We start from the raw sequence: 25,268 nt of genomic DNA on the forward strand, positions 1-25,268 counted from the left end.
AATCACTGGGATTTGTTGAAGCGTTCCAGAGTTAATACCATATAAAGTGACACTGGTCAGATGTCAAAAATTTGGCTCCGTCACTAAGGGGTAAAACACTCCTCCAACCTTCTAGCCATTTTCTCCCCCAGCGCAGCTGCACCTTCCCCATTGAGGTGCAGCCCGTCCCTAGCGTAGATCCTGTAGCCCACTGAGAAGTCGGCCCAGTTCTGCTGGAACCCAAACCCCTCCTTCCTACACCTTTTCTTGAGCCACTTATTAACCTCCCTAATCTCCCGTTGCCTCTCTGGTGTGGCACGTGGTACAGGCAGTATTTCGGAAAATACCACGTTGGAGGTCCTTGGTTTCAGCTTGCAGCCTAATTCCCGGAAATCATCTTTCTGGAACGTCTTTCCCTCTCTTCCCAGCATGCATTGTACCTGCCTTTGTTCCATAGGTTGCATGCCCCAGAAAGGACCTGTAACTAGTCTCGGTTTATCTGGCTCTGGAGATGGATTACTAGTTTCAGGCAGTGAACCGCAAGTTACTCAGAAGGAAAGACACCTAGTGGACTAGACAGTAATATATCGCGAGTACGGCGGCGTCATAGATGATTTGCAGATTGCCGACTTATTACACTATGAAATTGGGCCAAATCTGAACTTAAAGTGATAGTTTTAAGAGTTTACTTTCATTATATTAAATAGGTAAAATTGTATAGTGCTTGCAAAATCAGGAGCAGTGATTTGTAATTTAATTGGTTACGGTTTGTTGCCTAGGTTACCAGCCACCACTGCAGTGCTTACAAGCCCTTTCCAATAGAGCTGGTAAATGCAGCTGGAAGCTTTTTAGAGTGCGTTGTTGGATCCAAATCCATCCAGCATCATTGCAGAGACAAAGGGGTCTCTTCTTGCAGGACCGGAGAGGGCACAGGTCAGGCAGTAGCACAATCGCACTATTGGACCCCTTTACCAATTGGGTGTGGTCTGCTTCCCAGCAAGCCCGGCTACAGGGGAAGAGGTGCATCCGGCAAAAGAGGAGACATCCCTTTAAAATTAATCGTCGGGAAAGAAAAAATCAAATGGGTTGTCACTTCATAAAACTCCAGCCTGGCCTTATTGCTGTGTTGTCTGCAGGCGGACAATGATAGATTATAACTTGGAACAATGGTGACCATAGCGGTAAACGTTCCCTGAGCAACAATGTCTGAGGACAACAAGCAAACGCAGTGCTGGCTGCCATTCAGAGTGCAGGAAAAATTCAGCATGTCACCTGGCTGTTACCAGAAGGTTTCTTGTTCCTTTTTTTTTTTTCCTTTTATTATGAAATCTCTCTTCTTGTCCCGTCACCAAGACTAAATGCGCTCTTCGTTGACAATGTGCCTGAGAAACCTGGACCCCCTCTCCTTAACGTTCTCTCCACCCAGAACTTAAAGAGAACCTGTCAACAGGATTTTACAAACTAGACTAAACACAAAGCCATACACTGATTAAAATGATGCCTGCAGTGAAGAGATCCGTTTTGTGTGAAGTTTTCATTTAATGATCTGTGGGCAGGGTCTTTGGTGCTCTGGTCCCTTATTCACCCCCCTGTATTAATGACCGCTCACTGATGCCTCCTATTTTAAATATCGTGCCAACACGCTAATTGCTGTGGTCTCAAAAACTGTCTCCAACAAAATGCCTCTGGCGGCGGTTATGCCCCCTGTTTGTGATCTGCGCATGCGCCGCCCTCTGCCTTCACTAGCAACAGTTTTTGCGCAGCAGCGATATGTCTTTGGCGCACTCTCGGTCTTCTGCTCCAGGAGAGAACATGACTTGCTATACATGTTTTCTCTTGTTACATCTTTTAAAGGCTGTGACAGCCATGAGGTGACCTGTCCATTCTTCTGGCGGCTTCTGCTACGGGGGCAACGCTTCTACGGAAGACGTCAAGATGCTTCAGGGATAGTTTGCCGGCATTTTCCTGAAACGTCTTCCTTCATCAAAAACTAGGGGAAGTACTCAGTCTAGAGGACTCTGTAGTGAAGGGTTTGGCGCGCCATGATGCACCGAGCGCCTGTACTTGATTTGAACAGTCATTGTGTGTTGAGTTCCATTTAAAGAATATAATTTCATTGGATTGTCTCCTTTTAATATCGGCATTGCGGAACCCCCTGACAGTCAGACACCAGCAATAGTAATCCTCACCCATGGCTCTGACATACACAGGGGTGTCCTTGATGGGATAATCCAAACCAGATTACTGAACACACTAAAGGGATTATCTGTAAGGTGCTATTGGTGGCACGTAATGGGTTCTGCAGAAACGTCAATAAAAAGCGCTAATAAACTAATGGCTGCTCTTCCAGAAATCTTAGCCATTGAAACAAACAGTTCACATCATCCAAAATCTTTAAAGATTCAAAACTAAAGCTTTGCTTATACTTGGCCGGGAATCAAACCAGGCCTAAAAGATTGGACTGTCACCTTAATGTCCTATAAGGACATGGTACCTGAGGCTGTAACAAGTCAGAGCAGTAGATGTGAGCGGAGCAGGGTGAATATGCAGCTCTTGATGCTCGGTGGGACGTGCTGCTTTGCTTGATGAACCTGGTGACCTCCTCCAGTTTCGGTATTTGCCATGCAGCTCGATGCGCTCAGGTTATTGAGCTGAATGTAGATTTGTTTGTAGCCAAGGGCAATGTACCTGCAGGCATTCTGATGGCACAGGCTGTGTTTGGATTGTGTTTGCTTTTGATGTTCCTGATATGTGCTACTGTTTCTTCTATTGAATCTTCTTCTGTAGAGTATATCTTCAGTGCATGTCTTCTGTCTGGAGAGTCCTTCTAAGTGCGGAGTAAAATCAATGATTGCATTGCTGATGTTTCTCTGAGCTCCCATATTGCCGTGCGCTGTGGCAGTTTCCCGATTGGGCAGAACAGTATGGATGTGCTCCGTGAAACTCTGACATCACTCGAGTATTTGCGTGCTCTGATGTGCTCGGCACTTGCCAAGCATTGACTGAGGCTCGGATTTGAAGCTCGAATCCCCGTCCCGCATGTTTGGGGCCTGTTACACACCAAATAAGCATGTGGGGATTGCCTGCCAGTTACTACTGCCGTAGCCATCTTGGTAGTGGCGTTAGTGTAATTGGCTGGCTGCGCTACCTCATCAGAGGTTATAAAAGGACAGACGCTGCCGAGCTTGGCACACTGACCCCATTGCACAGCTAAAGGGCAGTTCTGATTGTAGGGAGAGAGCAGTCATCCAGGCCTGTGTGCACAGTTTATTAACGCCTTAGTGACAGACAATTTTGACCTTAAATTAATGACTAGACCAATTTTTACAATTCTGACCACTGTCACTTTGAGGTTATAGCTCTGGAACACTTCAATAATACCCACTGATTCTGAGATTTGTTTTTTTTTGTGACACATTGTACTTCATGTTAGTGGTAAAATTTCTTCGATGTAACTTGCGTTTATTTATGAAAAAAAAAAGTTTGACAAAAATGTTGCAATTATCAAACTTTTAATTTTTATGCCCCTAAATCAGAGAGTGGTATAACACAAAATGGTTAATAAATAACATTTCCCACTTCACATCAGCACAATTTTGGAAACATACCGTAATTGTTTTTTTGTTGGGACGTTATAAGAGTTAAAAGTTGACGAGCGATTTCTCATTTTTCCAACAAAATTTACAAAACCTTTTTTTTTTTTTTTTTTTTTTTTTTTTTTTTTAAGGGATCACCTCACATCTGAAGTGAGTTTGAATAGTCAATATAACAGAAAATATCCAAAAGTGACAGCATTCTAAAAACGGCACCCCTCAAGGTGCGCAAAACCACATTCAAGAAGTTTATTAACCCTTCAAGTACTTCACGAGAACTAAAGCAATGTGAAGGAATTAATTAACATTTTACTTTTTTCATAAAAATTACTTTGGAACCATTTTTTTTATTTTCACAATGGTATCAAGAGAAAATGGACCCAAAATTTTTTGTGCAATTTCTCCTGAGTACGCTGATACGCTGATACCCTGTACCCCATTTCTCGCTCCTCTGATGTGTGATCACATCGGAGGAGAGAGAAATTAAATGGGAAATTGGGAAATCAGACTCTTTTTTTTTTTTTTTTTTTTTTGCAGTCACCGTTATTCTGTTAATAACGGCGATCGCAACACTGGGGTCGGTAAAAACCGACCCAAATCATGTTCTCTGGGGTCTCGGCTATCCCCGGTAGCCGAGACCCTGGAGAAATTTCGACTCTGGGGGGCGATATACACTTCTCAGCGCCGTTAAAAAGTGAGGCTGAGGCATAAGTGCCCTTAATTGCTGCCGTTAAGTGTATTGGCGGTCTATCTAGTGTTGATACTGGTGCTGATGCTGAACCATCATGCTATCAGCTTCTAAGGGCTAATCTTGTGCTTTGCTATTTGTATCAGATATATTCTGCATTTAGTCTAGGGACTGTTGCAAGACTAGGGAGAGTGGCAGAATACAGCATCTAGTCAGGGCTTAGGGCTTTGCAATCGTTCCTTAATTTATACAGTGATGGAAACAATTATTTGATCCCTTGCTGATTTTGTAAGTTTGCCCACTGATAAAGACATGAACAGTCTAATTTTAATGGTAGGTTAATTTTAACATTGAGAGATAAAATATCAAAAATAAAATATTTTACATATACTACTGAACATGTGAACTTTCAATTCATCATTGGTGCTTACCGAAGAAGCTGCCTCGGGAACCTGGATACAGGGATCGCTCCCGATGATCAGCTGTTCGGCTCCGCAGCTGCATGTGTCGCGCTGTGACAGTCACAGCACATGTATGGAGAGCCTGTGTGGTGTTGGTGACACATGCATCTGCGGAGCCGAGCAGCTGATCAGCAGGAGCGCGCCCTGTAACCAGGTTCCCGATGCAGCTTCTTCGGTGAGCGCTATAGCTTGCCGAATAAGGAGGGAGCTGTCGATGTTCGCTCATCTCTAATCATCATCTATTAGAAACTGATCCCGTAAGCAAAAATCAGATCATTTTCAAATGGGAGAAGGTGATGGCTATTGTGTGTGAAGAACAGCAAAAAAACCCTAAAAAACTCAGTTTTTCCCAAAACAGACAGTAGTGTCTGCACAACTTTTTTTTTGTCAACACATTGCTGCTGGAACTGTTCTAACTGATTACTGGACATGTGGCAGGTTGCAGTCCCCATAGGGAATGAATGGCATGGCGGTTGGGCATGTGTAGTACAGGAATAAAAGTTCCCTGCTCTGCCAGTCAGTGTGGGTCCCAGAGTCCAGACCTCCACCAATGAACAAGTTGATTTGTTTTCTACGGATACCCCTTTAATGGACAAACCATTTTTGAGAAGCCCGTGAAGATGGAACAGCCCCTTTAGATTAGGCAGAGGTAACCTATTAGTAGAACACACCAATATGAAAGAGCACCACATTCTAGGACAAGTAATTTGCTTTAGGTTTTTATTTCCGTTTTTCTGATCTGAACCTTTGTTCCCGTCTTTTCATCATCACTATCTCTGTAACACAAGTAGAGAATGTAGCGGGCTAAAAGATCAATGAAGACAAAGCTGTATGATCCAGTATATTAAGTGATACAATGCACCAAATGGGCGGCGCGCATCGTTCCTTCTACTTGACTGTTTCTTTCCTGTTTTACATAGCACCAGCATATTCCATAGCACTTGATGATAGTTCTCGCATCTGTGCCGGTCACGAGTGGAGCTCATAATCTGATTTCCCCAAGGGTATGTGTACACACTACAATATAGTGTGAGCCGATTTTAGTTTTCACCAGATCTGCAAATAATCATTGCTATCAAAATTAAAATAAATGTGAAATGTTATCAATGTTAATTTGCAACCTGTCAAAATATCTCTGCATGTAAATAGCAGTTCATGCGTTGTCGATGATCATACGTGATTTTAAATTCCATCATTTTAGTTTGCTGTCTTCTGGAATCCGGGTATTTATATTATATTGAATAATATATCAAAGAAGGAAAACCGGAAACTTAATTGCCAATAAAAACAGTAATATTTTATTAATTACAAACACATATAAAATCTTATGACAAGTACAGTGACAATCAGTGGAGATACCGTAACAGAATATACTGTCTGCATAAAGGAATACACCATAGATACGCCTATAAATAATCAAATGATCCCAAGCAAGATGCTTAAACAAGCTCAATAATATGTCTGTTTAGTAGTACGGCACACAGAGCCCATCATATATAAAAACGGCAGCTAATGAATAAGGTACAATCCATCCTAATTAAATATAATATGTCACAGTGGACAATAAGCGCCAGAAGTAAAAAGAAAGGGGGGCCATAGAATAATGCTGTGCCTAGAACATGTTATAAGCAATAAAATGCCTCAGCTATAAACACATCCTGTAATAGACCAGTCAATGCAAAGTGCAGTAGCTGAAAAGTGCATATAGTGCTGAAGTGCAAGACTTAGGGAAAGGCATAGGTGTATTTACCTAGAGATGCAGGTCAGTAGAAAAGGACCCCGATGCGCGTTTCGCGTGATGCTTCGTCCAGGGGGATTGTAATTATAAATTATAAAATATATATATATATATATTTGTTTGATTAAATTTTTTTTTTATAAATATGTAGGTATAAATCAAATGGGAAAACATCTGGTTAAAGATGCTGCCACCTCCCCTTCCTCACTAATGTTGAATAATTGCATAATTTTGGCTCCAAAATGCTTTTCTGAAGTTCTGCTAGTCATGCAGAAAGTTAGCTTTGTCACTTATGTATGTTGTGTGGGCATCCATTCATGATAACTTTGGACTCTAAATTGGACTGATCAAAATATTCAAATTGATGCACAGATAAACCAGATTCTGGGAGCCAGGTAGCCAATAAATTAGACCTTTAGTTCCTGGTACCTAACGTTTTGGATTGTTTTTTCTTTTTTTAACTGCAGTCAATTCTTACTGTCTGGCTACTAAAGCCACCCGGCTCCTCGTGTGGTTTATCTGGCTTCTAAAATCTACAAATTTTCACCTGAATAATTTTTTATTTGTGGCATCTCATTTTTTTTGGATAACCCACTTGAACCCGTTGTTCTGTTTCAGGGATCAACATTTCATGATACCTCGACTAATGAAGATGTTACAATGATTCCTGTACTGAGTTCAAAAAGAGCAAGTGAATTGCCGGTCAGTGAAGTTTCCTGGATTCTTAAGGTAAGAAAGAGCAACTACTTTCAGAGCCTGATGAGATTAAGTTCCTTATGTAACTTCACAGTACCTTTTTGATGTGGCCTAAATAAAGCTGTAATAAATGTTCCTTTTCCGAAGACCTACCGTCCAACAGTTACATCCTTGAAGACTCCTTTCATCTCTAGACGGTCCGTCTTTATTGTTCATCCCAGCTCGAACACATCTTTTTAACACTTTGTGTCTTTGTTTCCGCTTTTAAACATCCAGTCGTTATACCCTTGACCTGTCCTCTAGATCCAGCTATTTCCTCTTATCAGTTTTCCGGCTTTTCTTATAACTTTGTGAGCAGCATCTACACTTTGAACCAATTTCCTAACTCTTAGCCAACGCCCTTTTCAACCTTCTCCAATTTGACTTCCAATTCCACCACTATTGAAACCTTAATATCGAAAGTTGCCAATCTGCCAAAAGCTCAGTTACTCTTCCTCATTGATCGTCCCTCTGTATTTTACACTGTTGAACGCTCACTCCTGCAAATCCTTTGGCATCACAGGCTTGGCCTCTTCATGGCTCTCATGATCCTTCAAGTGATCATTTAGCATCTCCCAATTACACACACGACTTGCTTGTCTCCCCCCTCTATAGGTGCCTGAGACAGTTTATAAAGTCCCACAGGTTCCAATGATGGGTCCATGCTAATGACCCTCAAATCCACCCCTTTGCTGTCAAGAATCCCATTGTGTTTATCAGCAGTATCCTCCTCCCTCATTATAAAGCTCAACATGGACAAATCCTTTCTTTCGTTCGTCCCATTTAACAGTTAGTGGCTCTCACTACTGTCTCCAAACCTGCTGATTTTGGCTCTGCTCTGTATTTCAAACCACCTCCTGCCCCCTCAAAGTTAAAAGCTTTAAGCAATTCTGCCCTTAGTTCAATCTTGAGTCGACAAATTTAGTGCACAGCCTTATTATCCTTCTCTGAGCCCTCCTATAGCACAGTTATGCCCGTCTAATCAGTCCTCTACTCTGCTTTCCAGTTATTACAGCTACTCTTGTCCCCTTCATGCTTTTTTGGACTAATCTTCCAAAGTCTCCTTTTTTCCCTCTCTTCTTTGCTCCATGCACATCTACATTTGTTTTTACTTTTTTACCTCTACATTACCCATAATCAACAACTTGTCAGGCTGTCCTCCGTGATTGAAGTCTTCATACGCAACCTACAAACTCTCCTCTCCCCACATTGCCATACAGCTTCTACCATCTCCTTCCCACCCATAGCTTTTTAAGTTTCTTCACAAGTACAGCACCCTGTATGGCGCATTAAAGGGAATCTGATCCAGGTATTTACTACTCCATCTTAGAGCAGAATAATGTAGAGATAGACTAGGACTCCAACCATGCAGGTGACTGCTGCAGATCTAGCAGTTCTCTAATGGTGAGCTCTGTGTAATCTCACCCACATCACTGGCTGCTTTCTAACCATTTACCGTGTACACCGAAAGCTGCCAATCAGTGGTGAGGTGGGGAAATGCATATCATGAATATGAAGAACTACATGTTACATAGGTTGACAATATACCTTGGTCCATAGAGTTCAACCTTTCTCCACCAATTATACATTTTGTCACTAAATTAACTACAACCCACAATGTTGTGTACTGAGGAAATCATCCAACCCTTTTTAAAGCTGTTAGTGTCTGCCAGTACTACCTCCTGTGGTCGGCATTCCACAGTCTGCCTGCTCGAACTGTAAAGAACCCTTTCCTATTTAACAGCTGGAATCGCCTTTCTTCCTCCTGTAATGAGTGCCCCCTGGTCCTTGGTATGATCTTTGGAAGGAATAAGTCATGTGTCAGTCCTCTGTAAGATCAACAAGCCCAACTTTTCCAACCTTTTATCATACAGTTGTGCTCAAAAGTTTACATACCCCAGGAGAATTTTTGCTTTCTTGGCCTTTTTTTCAGAGAATATGAAAAACACCAAAACTTTTTGCTCCAGTCATGGTTAGTGGTTGGGTGGAGCCATTTATTGTCAAACTGTGTTTTCTCTTTTTAAATCCTAATGACAACACAAAACATCCAAATGACCCTAATCAAAAGTTTACATACCCCATTTCTTAATACCGTGTATTGCCCCCTGTAACATCAAAAGACAGCTTGATTTATTTTGTGGTAATCGTTGATGAGGTTCTTTATTTTCTCAGATGGTAAAGCTGCCCAGTCTTCTTGGCAAAAAGTATCAAGTTCCTGTAAATTCCTTGGCTGCCTAGCATAAACCGCACGCTTGAGATTTCCCCAGAGTGGCTCAATGATATTGAGGTCAGAAGACTGAGATGGCCACTCCAGAACCTTCACTTTGTTCTGCTGTAGCCAATGACAGGTCGACTTGGCCTTGTGTTATGGATCGTTGTCATGTTGGAACGTCCAAGTATGTCCCATGCGCAGCTTCCATGCTGAGGAGTTCAAATTTGCCTCCAGTATTTGCTGATAACGTGCTGCAGTCATCTTTCCTTTAACTTTGACCAAGTTTACTGTCTTTTTGCTCACACAACCCGAAAACATCAACGAGCCACCTCTGTGCTTTACGATAGGAATGGTGTTCCTTTCATCATAGGCCTTGTTGACCTCTCTCCAAATGTAACATTTCTGATTGTGGGCAAAAAGTTAAATTTTGGTCTCCTCACTCTAAATTACCTTGTTCCAGAACTTTTGAGGCTTGTCTCTGAGCTGTTTTGCATATTGTAGGCAAAATACTTTGTGGCATTTGCGCAGTAATGGCTTTCTTCTGGCTACTCAACCATGCAGCCCATTTTTCCAGTCCACCACCTGACAGCACCATTGGAGGATGTCCTTCTTATCCGCAGTGGGACAGGAACCACAAGTTAAAAGGACCCACCCCACTCCACCCACCAGTGTTTTTCCTGTCCCACTGCGGATAGGAACTGCAAGACGTAGCCTCCGACGGTGCTGTGCAGATGGTGGGTATCGGGGGGCCCAGCCTTTCCCTTCCCCGCCGCAAGATATCTGCGGCTGATACCTGCGATGGGGGGTCCCTCAGCCTCCCCAGTGTAGCGCTGCTCCTGGGGCCAAGGTCCGTTTCTCCAGGCTGGGGCTCTCGGTCCGGGTGCTGTCTGCTGGAGCGGCGGCCGTTCCCGCATGCGGCCGCGGCCATTCTCGGCGAGGGCTCTCTGTGCGGCGGCTGCTGCCGGCTCCAGGACACGCGGCCGCGTCACTTCCGGTCGACGGCCGCATCACTTCCGGTCGCGGCGAGCATGGGACCGGAGGACGCCAGCGGCGGCGCCGGCCTTCAGGAAGGCCCCTTTCAGCACGGTCGACCGCGCGGGGCGCGGTAAGGAGGCAGGATCAACCAGGTAAAAACCTATATAAACATGTTATGGGGGTCGATATTCCGCCAGCTATCCTGACAAAGGTGTACACGGCTATATTGTGTTATTATCCTCATGGAGGACACTACCAGACCTGAGGGGACTGACCAGCTTCAGGGGCACGTGAGTAGGCTATGTAAAAGCCATACCACAAAGCCCACCCCCTCCCCCCTGCTCCTCCACTTACAGCACGTATGTCTATTTACCCTAGGCTGAGCCTTCCATCCCCACAACTGAAAGGAAAAAATCGGGGAAGAATAAATGCCCGATTTGTGCCACTAAGTTTCCAGAAAATTGGCGGAAACCATTGTGCAGATCGTGCACATCTAAGATTGTGGGTGATGAGCAGACGGCACTGCTATCCAGCATGAGAACCATGATTCGGCAGGAGGTTCAGGCTTCTATCTCAAACTTGAATCTTTCCCAGGCTCAGTCAGAACCGCAGACTTCACGGAAGAGGCCAAGGGAGTCTAGCCCCTCCTCCGAGGGTGAGGTTTCGGAGGATTCTGACCAAGAAGAAAGAGACGGATCTGTGGGCAAGGGGAAGAGATATCTCTTCTCCGCAGCAGACACAGATGAACTTCTTTATGCTGTATGTAACACCATGCAGCTGCAAGAAACACCAGAGGAAACCTCGATCCAGGATGAGATGTTTGGCGGATTACATGCCCAGGTGACAAAGGTCTTCCCCGTCAACAACCACATCCGTTCCATGATCCTGGAAGAGTGGCAGGAAGCGGAGAAGAAGCTAGTGATTCCCAGGGACTTTAGACTTTGTCTGCCTTACAACCCTGAGGACATTAAAGTGTGGGATGAAGTTCCCAAGATCGATGTCCCACTAGCAAAGGTGGCGAAGAAGACCTCAATTCCATTTGAGGACTCTTCCGCATTAAAAGATCCTATTGATCGTAAAGCAGACGGTTTGCTAAGGAGAACTTGGGAGTCCTCCGCGGCAATAATACGGGCCAATATAGCGGCAACCTCCGTAGCCCGGTCAATGCACTTATGGATTGACGATTTAGAGGATCACATCAAAGCCAAGACTTCCAGAGAGGTTATCCTTAAATCATTGCCATTGCTCAAACTCGCAACAGGCTTTATGGCAGACGCTTCTGCCGAATCTGTACGATTTGCGGCTAGAAGCGAATCCCTGTCTAATGCGGCCAGAAGAGCCATATGGCTAAAGACCTGGTCGGGGGATCTCCAGTCAAAAAATAAATTGTGTGGAATCCCATTCTCAGGAAATAAAGTATTTGGGCCAATTCTAGACGATATTCTAGAAAAGGCCTCAGATAAAAAGAAGGGTTTCCCTGAGGAGAATACCAAAAAATATCAGCCCTTTCGTAGGTCCCGACCTGGTCAGAGGACAGACTACAAGGGGAAAGGGAAGACTGGGAGGTGGTCTTATCCCAAGGGTGGAAAAGGTAGAGACTCCATCTTCCCTAGTGCAGGTACACCAAAGTCAAATAAATGACATAAAGGTGGGAGGTCGATTACAGAAATTTCTAGGGGGTTGGCAGAAGGTGTCCCAGAATCCTTGGATTCTACAAGTAATTGCCCAGGGATACAAATTAGAATTCTCCGGCAGTCCCCCAGAAAGATTTGTAGTAACCCGACCTTGCCCGCTCTCCGACTCCTCCATGTGGACAAACATCCAGGAGCTGTTGGAATTAGAAGCGATTGTGCCAGTTCCCATCTCAGAAAGAGGCGAAGGACATTATTCCCATTTATTTTCAATAAAGAAACCGTCCGGGGACTCCCGGACGATTATAAATTTAAAACCATTAAACAAATGGGTCCGGTACAAAAGATTCCGGATGGAATCTATAAGATCCACGACACCTCTAATAGACAAAGACATGGTAATGTGTACCCTAGACCTGAGCAACGCATACTATCATGTCCCGATACACCTCGCCTACCAAAAATTCCTGAGGTTTGCCATAATGAACAGAGGGATTGTACATCACTTTCAGTTCAGATGTCTCCCCTTCGGGCTTGCTTCAGCGCCCAGGATCTTTACCAAGCTGATGTCGGAAGTGGTGGCCTATCTGAGGAATCAGAATGTGACCATAGTCCCATACCTGGACGACTTCCTGATAATGGCGAAATCACAGAAACTCCTCAAGATAGACTGCACTTTCACCCTTTCCATCCTACAAGAGCTGGGGTGGATTGTGAACTGGAAAAAGTCCTGCCTGGTCCCAAATTCCAGAATAAAATTTTTGGGGGTGATCTTGGATTCCAATCTAAGAACATCTTTCTTGCCAGAAGACAGACAAGAGGCCTTGATCAGGCACATCCATCAATTCAGAAGAAGTACCCCCTCCATACGAGATGCAATGAGGATACTCGGCTTCATGACAGCATGCATACCCTGTGTGAAATGGAGCCAATTCCACTCGCGGGAGTTGCAAAAAGAAGTCCTAGGATCCTGGAACAGGAAACAGAGTTCCCTAGACAGGAAGATGCTTGTGTCTCCGTCGGTGAAGAGATCCCTAACCTGGTGGACCACACCGAGGAACCTGAGAGAGGGAGTACCGTGGGTACTCGATCCCTGTGTTACGGTTACCACAGACGCCAGTGAATATGGATGGGGCGGTCATATAGGAAGAACATACTACCAGGAGAATGGACTCCTCAGATTGCGGCAAGATCATCGAATTTCAGAGAGCTGTATGCGATCTGGAAAGTGTTGGGCCAGGCCCAGTCATTGGTCCAAGACACACGTGAGAATACTGTCCGACAATGTCACAGCAGTGGCGTTTCTGAGACACCAGGGAGGTCCGAGACATCCACCACTGCAACACTTAGCAGACCAGATTTTCAGGTGGGCAGAAAAATCTGTCAAATCCATCTCGGCAGTTCACCTGGAATGTGCCAAGAATCAGCTAGCGGATTTCTTGAGCCGAGAGTGGGAACTGAACCCGGAAGTATTCAGCGGTCTATGCCAGAAATGGGGCACACCTCAGGTGGACCTCTTTGCCGCCAGGTCAAATGCAAAGGTCAGAGCATTTTTTTCTCTGAATCCTCTAGATGGAGCCACAGGAGTAGACGCCTTGTCTCAGTATTGGGGAGAAGGCCTCCTGTACGCATTTCCACCTCTTCCTCTGATATCGAAGACACTCAGGAAGATACGAGACGAGAGAGCAACTGTAATCCTGGTGGTTCCTTTTTGGCCGAAAAGAAGCTGGTTTTCTCTACTGTCCAGGATGTCAACAGAAGAACCAGTCTTTCTACCGAACAGGCAGGACCTTCTACTTCAGAGTCCGGTGTTCCACAAGAATCCAGACTCTCTGCACCTATCTGCTTGGATCCTGAACGGCAAACCCTAAGAACCAGAGGCCTGTCAGAAGAGGTCATTACCACACTCCAGGCAAGCAGAAAGCCGGTGACTTCGGCGATCTACAACAAGATCTGGAAGCGGTATTGTTCCTTTTTGGGAAAAGGTCATGTGGATACTTCAAAACCAGATATCCCTAAAATCCTCGATTTCCTACAACTCAGATTTGACAAGGGCCTTCGGCCTAGTACTCTAAAAGTACAGATTGCAGCACTTAATGTATTTTTTGATACATCACTAGCCTCCCATCCCTGGATAGCAAGATTTTCCAGGGCCACACAGAGAATGAGGCCACTTGTGAGGAAATCAACTCCTCCTTGGGACCTAAACCTGGTCCTTAACACTTTGTGTAAAACCCCTTACTTGCTGTCAGAAGATATGGACATAGCCAATCTCTCCTTTAAGACTGCCTTCCTAATTGCCATCACATCGGCTAAAAGGCTAGGGGAGATGCAGGCTCTTTCTATCCAGAACCCATATCTTCAGATCTTTGACGACAGAATAGTCTTCAAACATAACCCAGCTTTCCTCCCCAAAGTAGTATCATCTACCAATATAAATCAGGAAATAATCCTTCCTCCTTTCTGCCAACACCCTAAAAACGCAAAAGAAGGGGTCTACCATAACCTTGACGTTAGGGAGACTGTTCTAAAATACCTGGGGGCGACAGAAAGCTGGAGACGGGACACTAACTTATTTATACAATACGGTGGTCCAAATAGGGGTTGGAAGGCAGCAAAATCAACCATTGCTAGGTGGATTAAAAATATGATTAGCCTAGCATATACAAACCAAGGGAAAGATCCCCCGGACACTCTTAGGGCCCACTCAACACGAGCCATTTCTACATCATGGGCAGAGAAGGGGGGTGCCTCAGCTGAGCAAATCTGTAGGGCGGCGACTTGGACTAGTCTTTCTACCTTTGCTAGACACTATAAATTAGATGTCGTATCAGACCAATTAGCCTTTGGTAGAAAAGTCTTACATGCAGTAGTCCCACCCTAGCTAAACATCCTTTGGTATTCTCCAATGGTGCTGTCAGGTGGTGGACTGGAAAACGGTAATTAGTTCTTACCGGTAATTGTATTTCCAGGAATCCACCTGACAGCACTACTAGTTCCCTCCCTCTGCAAACTTTTACTACTGACTAATGTGATGTAACATTGGTGTGTAATTGTAAATAAGCTCTCTTTTTTGCATCCATCCAGATGTGGTACTTAGAAAATCACTGGTGGGTGGAGTGGGGAGGGTCCTTTTAACTTGTGGTTCCTGTCCCACTGCGGATAAGAAGGACGTCCTCCAATGGTGCTGTCAGGTGGATTCCTGGAAATACAATTACCGGTAAGAACGAATTACCGTTTTCTTCAAGTGCCTCCATATTATGCTTCTTGAAACATCCACACCGCTAGTTTTCAGAGTCCTGTATTTCAGCTGATGTTGTTTGTGGGTTTTTCTTTGCATCCCAAACCATTTTCCTGGCAGTTGTGGATGACATTTTTGTTGGTCTACCTGACCGTGGTTTTGTTTTTAGAGCCTCTGATTTTCCTTTTGTTAATCACAGTTTGAACACTGCTGACTGGCATTATCAACTCCTTGGATATCTTTTTGTATCGCTTTACTATATTATACAGTTCAACTTCCTTTTCCCTTTCATCCGTTGACAATTCTTTTGCTTTCCCCATGACTCACAATCCAGCAATGTCAGTGGCTGGATGAAAGATGCAAAAGTCTGTCTGGATCCCAGAAACTTACTGAGCTTTTATGTACACACACTGATTACAAGCAAACAGGTCACAGGTGAGGATGTTACCTTTAGTAGCCATTCAAACCCATTTGTGTCAACTTCTGTGCATGTTATCAGGCCAAAATCACCAGGATATGTGAACATTTGATCAGTCATTTGGATATTTTGGGTTGTCATTATGATTTTAGAAAGAGAAAACACTGCAGTTTGACAATAAATGGCTTCACCCAACCACTATCCATGAGTGGAGAAAAAGATTTGGCGTTATCACTAATATTCTCTGAAAAAAGGCAAAGAAAGCAAAAATTCTGCCGGGGTATGTAAACTTTTGAGCACAGCTTTTTGAGAGAAGCCTTCCATTCCTTGTAATAATTTAGTTACCCATCTACGAACTGATTCTAACTTCTATATATCCTCCACATATGTCCTAAACCAATCAGTTGGGCACTTCACAATACCATACACAACTAATCCCACCTATATTCATGTGAGAAGAAAGAAGAGATCCCATGAATAAAACCAATGTTTATTAATATTCATTAAAAGATCACAGAATAAAAAAGCAAAATTACCGTAGGGGACACCATAAGACCAGGTCATACATTAACAATCCATATTCAATAGCAGCTAAATAGTACGAGTGGTTAACCACTCCAAAACAGTAGTTTGGTTTTACAATAAAGAAGCAGGAGGCGAAACGCGCGTCGGGTGAGGGGACACCATTATCACAAGGTAATATGTAATATATACTTTTGTATTACTATCGAGTGGGTACTCACGCTGTTCCGTTGCGGTTAGGTAGTGTGGGTCTGGGTTCTCTCCTTTTTCAGTACTGCCTATGCATCGAGCCATTGTGCTAGCAATTACTTATTACTTTGTTTTAAGGCAGGTTATGTATGGGGAGTTTCTGTATTAGCAGACCACCTTTTGGTGTATGATGTCACTGAGCATTTATTGTAAAACCAAACTACTATTTTGGAGTGGTTAACCACTCGTACTATTTAGCTGCTATTGAATATGGATTGTTGATGTATGACCTGGTCTTATGGTGTCCCCTACGGTAATTTTGCTTTTTTATTCTGTGATCTTTTAATGAATATCAATAAACATTGGTTTTATTCATGGAATCTCTTCTTTCTTCTCACATGAATATTGGTGGGATTAGTTGTGTATTCTATATATCCTGTTTAAAATGTGGAACCCAAAACTGGATCCCTTATTCTAGATGTGGCCTCTCTAGTGATTTATAAAGGGGTAACAAAATATTGGGATCATGGGATTTTGTTTTGTGTCCTAATATCTAGTTTGCTTTTGCTGCTGCTTCTGGTCATTGAGTACTGCTGCTCAGCTTACTTGTAACCAGGATACATATTGTAATGTCAAGGTCAGATTTCAATATCCTGCACATTTTGGTGTCAGCAAAGACTGACACTTTACTATTAATCCCATCCACAAGGTCATTAACCCCTTAACTCCCGGGTCGTTTCCATTTTTGTTTTCATTTTTCGCTCCTTCTTCCCAGAGCCATAATTTTTTTTATTTTTCCGTCAATATGACCATGTGAGGGCTTGTTTTTTGTTTGCGGGACGAGTTGTACTTTTGAACGACTCCATTGGTTTTAACATGTCGTGTACTGGAAAATGGGGGGAAATTCCAAGTGCGATGAAATTGCAAAAATAGTGCAATTGCACAGTTCTTTGGAATTTTTTTTTACCATGTTCACTAAATGCTAAAACAGACCAGCCATTATGATGCTTCAGGTCGTTAAAAGTTCAGACACCAAACATGTCTAGTTTTTATATATATATATATATATATATATATATATATATATACATACATACATACATACATACATACATACATACATACATACACACACACACACACACACACACACACACACACACACACACACACACACACACACACACACACACACACACACACACACACACACACACACATATACACACATATATATACATACACATACACAGTGGTGAAGAAAAAATTCCAAAGTTTGTTAAAATAAATAAATAAGGTGCCATTTTCTGAGACCTGTAGCGTCTCCATTTTTCTGGGGCTGGGTGAGGGCTTATTTTTTGCGCATTGAGCTGACGTGTTTGATACAATTTTGGTGTAGATACAATGTTTTAATCTCCCATTATTGCATTTCATTGCAATGTAGTGGCGACCAAAAAAACAAATCCGGCGTTTTGAAGATTTTTATCGTTACGCTGTTTAGCGATCAGGTTAATTGTTTTGTTATATTGATTGAGCGATTCTTTACATGGCGATACCAATTATATTTTTATTAAAAAAACATTTTTTACTTTTTTTTTTTTTTACTTTTTGCATTCTTCAATAGTCTAAATGGGAGACTAGAAGCTGCAATACTTCGATCGCCTCTGCTACACACAGGCGATGATCAAAATACAATTTTTGTGGATTTATTTTAACGCGTCTGGCGATTTGTTTCTCTGTAGATAACGTTGCCAGCTTGATTTCTTGTTTACATTTCTTACTGAGATCTTTATACTTCTGAAATGCTATCTCAGTATTCTCGACCTTCAGGATTTTGAGGCCATGTTCACACTTTGCGGTTTTTACCGCGACGATTTTGATGCTGCGGGTCCGCAGCAGTTTCTATAGCGTTTCCATTTACATGTAAACCCTATGGAAACCGCAAACCGCTGTGCACATGCTGCGGGAAAACCACGCAGAAATGCAGCGGTTTACAACCCGCAGCATGTCACTACTTTGTGCAGAATCGCTGCGATTCTGCACCCATAGGAATGCATTAAACCGCTTACTTCCCGCATGGGGCTGTGCCCACGTTGCGGGAAGTAAGCGGTTAATGTGCGGGTGGTACCCAGGGTGGAGGAGAGGAGACTCTCCTCCAGGCCTTGGGAACCATATTTGGGGTAAAAAAAAATAAAAATAAAAAATCATGTTATACTCCCCTCTCAGCGCTGCACGCGGCCGGCCTGTCAGAGTTGCTGTGCGAACAGGACCTGCGGTGACGTCGCGGTCACATGACCGTGATGACGCCCGGGTCACATGACCGTGACGTCACAAAGGTCCTTCTCGGCACAGCATCTTTGGAACCGGAGCCCCCGGGTGCAGCGCCGAGGAGATCGGACGTCAGAGGGTGAGTATAACCAATTTTTATTATTTTTAACATTACTATTGATGCTGCATATTGCTGCATATGCAGCATCAATAGTATAGGAGTAATCCCGCAGCGGAAACCACGGAACAAACCGCGATAAATCTGCAGGGATAACCGCAGCGGTTTTGCCCTGCAGATTTATCAATTCCGCTGCGGGAGAACCCGCAGAGGACCCCGCAAAGTGTGAACGTGGCCTGAATGCCCTTTTGTTTGTCTTATTAAACCTTGTACTGTCTTATTTATCCTTAGTGGTTTCTTTTTATTCCTGGTTGTTTTATTACCAGAGGTTATAAGTTTTCTGCAGGATTCTAGTAGTATATCCCCAGTTACCATGACAATGTACCCAGTCTACATGATTAAGCTCTTCCCTTAATTTGTTGAAATCCTCCTTCCTAAAGTTCCTGGTTTTTGCATTTTCCCTTGAAATTGTGTTATTAAATATTACATTGAAACTTAGCATATTATGGCCACTGCTTCCCAAATACTTCCTGACCTGTAGATCGGAAATTTATCTGATCTATTTGACAGGACCAGATCCAGCAGATTACCTCCCCTGGTTGGTTCAGCTACCAACTGAGAGAGGGAATTGTCCTGCACGGCTGATAAGAACTTGTAGCTTTTAGCACAACCTGAAGACTAACTAGTCTTCTTGTGATAATCTCGTGATCTTGTGATTCCTTTAAATAATCATTATCAAACATGTAAAAAAGTTATGGAATTTTCTCTGCTTCCATACAAGAAACAAATCGGACTATAATGCAGCCATAGCTTATAAAATCTGGTTATATTGCAGGAGGTCGGTGACATTTTGCAGTTTAGACAATGATGTCTGCATCAGTTTTGAAAGCAGAACATGTTGATCCCCCTTCCCCCAGTGCTTTTCACCTCTGTACATATATTTTCTCATGTTTCATAGCAGTTTTGATTTTTACCCCAGGCTGATCTCCAGAGCGGTTTAGCAAACTCTGAGGTCTGTCACCGGCGCGCCTCCCATGGATGGAACGAATTTGATATCAGCGAAGATGAACCATTATGGAAAAAATATATTGCCCAGGTGAGAGCCACATTGTGAAGAATGAGGATGATTTCATCTTATGCCTTCAGTGAGATCTTATTTATTGTTCTCTACAAATGTGAAATCAAATTAAGGTCACTTCAATGTACAGCGCTAATAAAATATTGATCCATAGGCTGCAATTCATTAACATAATGAAATGGTAATGAGCTCACGTTCTGAACGTCTGCACCATGGATCCTATGCTGTATCCTAATCACCGGATCGGCATGATGGCTTTTTGTACATGGACACATAACTGCATAGTTAACATTGCCTGTATGGGTGATGTCCATACAGCGCAGAATGGATGATTAACGTATTTAGTGGGATAACACCACCTTATGCACAATGCTAGGAACTGGGACCTCCAGCGTGAGTTTACTAGACCATTTCTTTGTAAATGTCTCTATCCGCCACCTAATATGAATCCGTTTTGTTTTTTTTAGTTTAAAAACCCGCTCCTTATGCTCCTGCTGGCCTCTGCTGTCATCAGTGTCTTAATGCATCAATTTGATGATGCCGTCAGTATCACAGTGGTAAGTCGCTAGTCTATGATGTACGTACAAAACATGTAATAAATCGTTATGCAATCTTCCAGTTTCCTTACAGAAAAAATACAAATTGTAAAGCGACTAAAGCTTATAAATTATGATCATATCACAAGTCTTCTGCAACGTTTTCCTATTTAGAAAAGGGGGATGTCTGCATCAGTTCTGAAAGCAGAACATATTGTTCCCCTTCCCCCAGTGCTTTTCACTTCCAGATATAGATATTTTCTCACGTTTCATAGTAGTTGGCATCTATTGATGCTGCTGTCAGTATCACAATGGTAAGTTACTAGTCTGATATCTAAATAGCAACCATAAAGTCACAGGCTAGTTCATGAAACAGGTCACAGGCCACCTATGTGCTTTCTTGCCTGATCGTGCTTGGAGTGTAGCACAATTTGTGTATTTTTTTTTTTTGTCCACCTGTTTTTTGAGGACTGACCACTGGTTCTCTGAGATTGAGATTTGTGGAGTTTCCTGGCCATGGACCCAAAATTTCAATTATTTATTGATATAACAATATTCCAAGATTATAAACCAGGGCTGTGGAGTTGCTAAGCCAAACCTCCGACACCTCAGTTTCCATGACTGACTCCATAGCACTGGTCACTACTAAGCATGTATATAAAGTGCAGCACAGATTCATCTCCACAGCACTGGTCACTACTGAACATGTATATAAAGTGCAGCACAGATTCATCTCCACAGCACTGGTCACTACTGAGCATGTATATAAAGTGCAGCACAGATTCATCTCCACAGCACTGGTCACTACTGAGCATGTATATAAAGTGCAGCACAGATTCATCTCCACAGCACTGGTCACTACTGAACATGTACATAAAGTGCAGAACAGATTCATCTCACTTAAAAGCCACACTCCTTAGATCAGGAACAGAACAGAAATTTATAGGACATTTCATAACTTTACCAAATTCATCTGAAAACATTTACAGCACATACTGCATTATGCTACTGTACCGAATTTATTATATGTTTTATACCGGCTCCACCAAAATGGACACCGACTGAGACTGACTCCACAGCCCTGTTATAAACAATTAAAACCAGAGTATCAACAACGACATTCAAAGGTATTATAGACAAGGGAACAAGACCCTACTAATTATAGAGAAAAATCATGAAGGTCATATAATGGCTCTGAGGAGGAAGAGCAGACCCCATGTTGTATGTCCCAAAGTATAAAATGCACCACACATACCAGACAGTGTAATAATGATAAAATGTAAATGTTTTGGAGTGACCTAGTGAAAGCCCAGACCTTAATCCAATTGTGAATTTGTGGTCCGACCTGAAGATTGCTGTTCACCAGAGGAAACCATCTAACTTGAAGGAACTGGAGCAGTTTTGCCTTTTAGGAATGGGCAAAAATCCCAGTTGCAAGATGTGGAAATCTCAGACTTATCCAAAGCGATTTAATATTCCCCGGTGACAAATGTGGCATAGACCAGGAGAGTGGCATACGACCTATATATACTTAAAGTGTTGTTTTATTCAGGCTGTAAATAATAAAATCAAGATGTTTATTGCAGTAGGAAGCCCCAAAAAGCAGAGCTCCCATTCTTTGTTCATGGCAGTGTTCATAGGCAAAATAGTTAGTGAGTCCCCTCTATGGATGAAAATCCACCACACATAATGGTCTCAGGATGCTGCTTTATTTTTGTCATCACTCAGGACTCATGGTTGCGCTCGCCTCTCCTTCTCTCCTTCTCCAGGCAATCAGACACTAGGACATCTTGAAAATGTTGGTCTGAAGGGGCTTCATCAGAGAAATGCTTTTGCAGGAAGTACGGTGATTGGACTTCGGAGAACTGGGGTGAAGTTATTTTCTCAGATGAAGCTGCCCACAGGCTCTCGGGGACATCTGGAAGCATGAGGGGGCTCCACCAGATAATGTAACTGTATCCCAGTCCTCTGGAGTCCAATGTATTTTCTCTGAAGCCCCCTTCAGACTGTTGAGTTTCCTTTTTCCAGATGTTCCTATGTAACATGGAAATGAAAAGTGTGGAGTATTGATAACCCACTTCTTGGGGTCCTTGGTTTTCCTTGATAGCCCTGCTTAGTCCTTCTAGGATTGCAGGAGCTTCAGAGCAGATACTCCAGCAGACTGCAGCAGCGCTATACACATTGGTTGGTTAAGGGGTTAAAGAGCGGCAAGCATTCCCCCAAAGATCCGTTATGGTGTCCCCATTTTGATTTTGCAGTCTGCCTAGTGCCTGTGATCCTTTCTAGGGTTCATACACGGCACCGATTAACGCTACTCATGAAGGTGCTCAGATGTGGCCTCCTCTGCTGTTTCACATCGCTCCTTGATTGTTCTCATATGAATATTCCGAAAAGCCACATTTGCCTAAAATTTGTTTTCAAAAAGCGTTGCCATTGTGTGCGCTAATGCGCGGTTAGCAGGAAAGTGCGTCAGTGACAAAAGCACAAATAAAATAGGAGAAATGTATTTGTTTCTGATGTGTTCCTCATACAATTTAGATTTTTACTTTCTTTTATATCGGCCTTTTGTACTTCTGTCAATTCGAGGGCACAAACCTCCATAATACGCAGAGCGCGGTGATCCGGAGACCTGCCTGCGTTATTGTGGCTCAGCAGGGAAGTTCCTGTACCTATAGGATGGTAGGAGCTGTGCCATGGTAATGGCATAATTAAGGCCTATTAATGCGAGCCCTGTACGTGGCTGAATAGACATTAATGGCCATTATCTGTGTTAGCTTTTAGCCCTACAAGCTCAAATTAAATTCCCGCTCCTAAAGGAGGTTTCCCTTGTGTTCCCAAATCTTGTGGTGGGAATAATCACTTATTTGTATGGAGTAATTGCTGGTTATTATAGCTTTACATTCTTGTCTTTGTTTTTTTTTTTAGGCAATACTTATAGTTGTCACTGTCGCCTTTGTTCAGGTAAGAGGCTGTGTTAATACATTTTTGCTTAGGGTAGCTTCATGCTCTGAAAATGGGTGAAGAACCAGGTCCTGAGACCCCCATAATATATTGCTCAGAAGACCACTGAAAAGTGTGCAGCTCTGGAGGCAGAAATGATCTATGTTGACCTTTGAATAGTGGGTGGGGATCTCAGGACCTGGACCCCCACTGATCTAAAGAGAATATATTAGGAATATTATGTAATGAGGCATACCCGTGCATTTACACCTATTACCTGCTCTTTTTCACAGTGGCCACTCCGGGGCCAACAATAGAGTCACAGAAGAAGTTGATGTGTTGGGTTGCTCTTCACAATTGCACCCTTACATCAAAGCAAGTAAATGGGGGGGCAATTCATTTAGATGTTTTCTCCAAAACTCTGGAATAGCCACCTTAGTAGGGCGCAATATTTTTGTGCAACTCTGTAGTTTGGACAAAAATATTGGAACTTTTTGACTTTTCTAATCCATTCGGGACCAGCAATGCAAATATCGGCTTAGCGTGGTCGGGGCATGATCTTGCCGATCCGTCAAATTCATTGTAAGTTACGCCTGACATGTAGGCCAGACGCCAGGTGAACATTTGTGGCGACTGCATATGCTGTGTATTAGATGTGCCTGATTTATTAACCGGCCAACGCTGCTTAAAGGGGTTTGTCTATTACTAAGAGACCCACATCCAGCTCTCAATTTTTGCTCCCGTTAAAATAAAAACGCCTATACTCACTAGGCATTTGCGTTTCTGTTGCGTCACGTGGGGCTGTTGCGTCACGTGGGGCTGTTGCGTCACGTGGGGCTGTTGCGTCACGTGGGGCTGTTGCGTCACGTGGGGCTGTTGCGTCACGTGGGGCTGTTGCGTCACGTGGGGCTGTTGCGTCACGTGGGGCTGTTGCGTCACGTGGGGCTGTTGCGTCACGTGGGGCTGTTGCGTCACGTGGGGCTGTTGCGTCACGTGGGGCTGTTGCGTCACGTGGGGCTGTTGCGTCACGTGGGGCTGTTGCGTCACGTGGGGCTGTTGCGTCACGTGGGGCTGTTGCGTCACGTGGGGCTGTTGCGTCACGTGGGGCTGTTGCGTCACGTGGGGCTGTTGCGTCACGTGGGGCTGTTGCGTCACGTGGGGCTGTTGCGTCACGTGGGGCTGTTGCGTCACGTGGGGCTGTTGCGTCACGTGGGGCTGTTGCGTCACGTGGGGCTGTTGCGTCACGTGGGGCTGTTGCGTCACGTGGGGCTGTTGCGTCACGTGGGGCTGTTGCGTCACGTGGGGCTGTTGCGTCACGTGGGGCTGTTGCGTCACGTGGGGCTGTTGCGTCACGTGGGGCTGTTGCGTCACGTGGGGCTGTTGCGTCACGTGGGGCTGTTGCGTCACGTGGGGCTGTTGCGTCATGTGGGGCTGTTGCGTCACGTGGGGCTGTTGCGTCACGTGGGGCTGTTGCGTCACGTGGGGCTGTTGCGTCACGTGGGGCTGTTGCGTCACGTGGGGCTGTTGCGTCACGTGGGGCTGTTGCGTCACGTGGGGCTGTTGCGTCACGTGGGGCTGTTGCGTCACGGTCCTCTCGCGTCACGGTCCTCTCGCGTCACGGTCCTCTCGCGTCACGGTCCTCTCGCGTCACGGTCCTCTCGCGTCACGGTCCTCTCGCGTCACGGTCCTCTCGCGTCACGGTCCTCTCGCGTCACGGTCCTCTCGCGTCACGGTCCTCTCGCGTCACGGTCCTCTCGCGTCACGGTCCTCTCGCGTCACGGTCCTCTCGCGTCACGGTCCTCTCGCGTCACGGTCCTCTCGCGTCACGGTCCTCTCGCGTCACGGTCCTCTCGCGTCACGGTCCTCTCGCGTCACGGTCCTCTCGCGTCACGGTCCTCTCGCGTCACGGTCCTCTCGCGTCACGGTCCTCTCGCGTCACGGTCCTC

General features: G+C 44.2%; 1 protein-coding gene across 4 annotated transcripts in view; it reads left to right on the forward strand.

The window, feature by feature from the left end:
* The window catches only part of ATP2C1 (ATPase secretory pathway Ca2+ transporting 1), a 291,818-nt gene that overhangs the window by 171,814 nt on the left and 94,736 nt on the right, over positions 1-25,268 (forward strand). For 3 of the 4 annotated variants that reach the window (XM_077269020.1, XM_077269019.1, XM_077269022.1), the window contains exons 2-5: positions 7,078-7,188; positions 19,748-19,864; positions 20,314-20,403; positions 23,308-23,343. In XM_077269020.1, coding sequence (XP_077125135.1) covers positions 7,078-7,188; positions 19,748-19,864; positions 20,314-20,403; positions 23,308-23,343 — 354 coding nt within the window. Of the gene's footprint in view, positions 1-5,641; positions 5,726-7,077; positions 7,189-19,747; positions 19,865-20,313; positions 20,404-23,307; positions 23,344-25,268 lie in introns of all 4 variants that reach the window. The other variant, XM_077269021.1, reaches the window with a different exon arrangement.

This window comes from Ranitomeya variabilis, chromosome 6 (assembly GCF_051348905.1).
Source record: "Ranitomeya variabilis isolate aRanVar5 chromosome 6, aRanVar5.hap1, whole genome shotgun sequence".
Classification (NCBI taxonomy): domain Eukaryota; kingdom Metazoa; phylum Chordata; class Amphibia; order Anura; family Dendrobatidae; genus Ranitomeya; species Ranitomeya variabilis.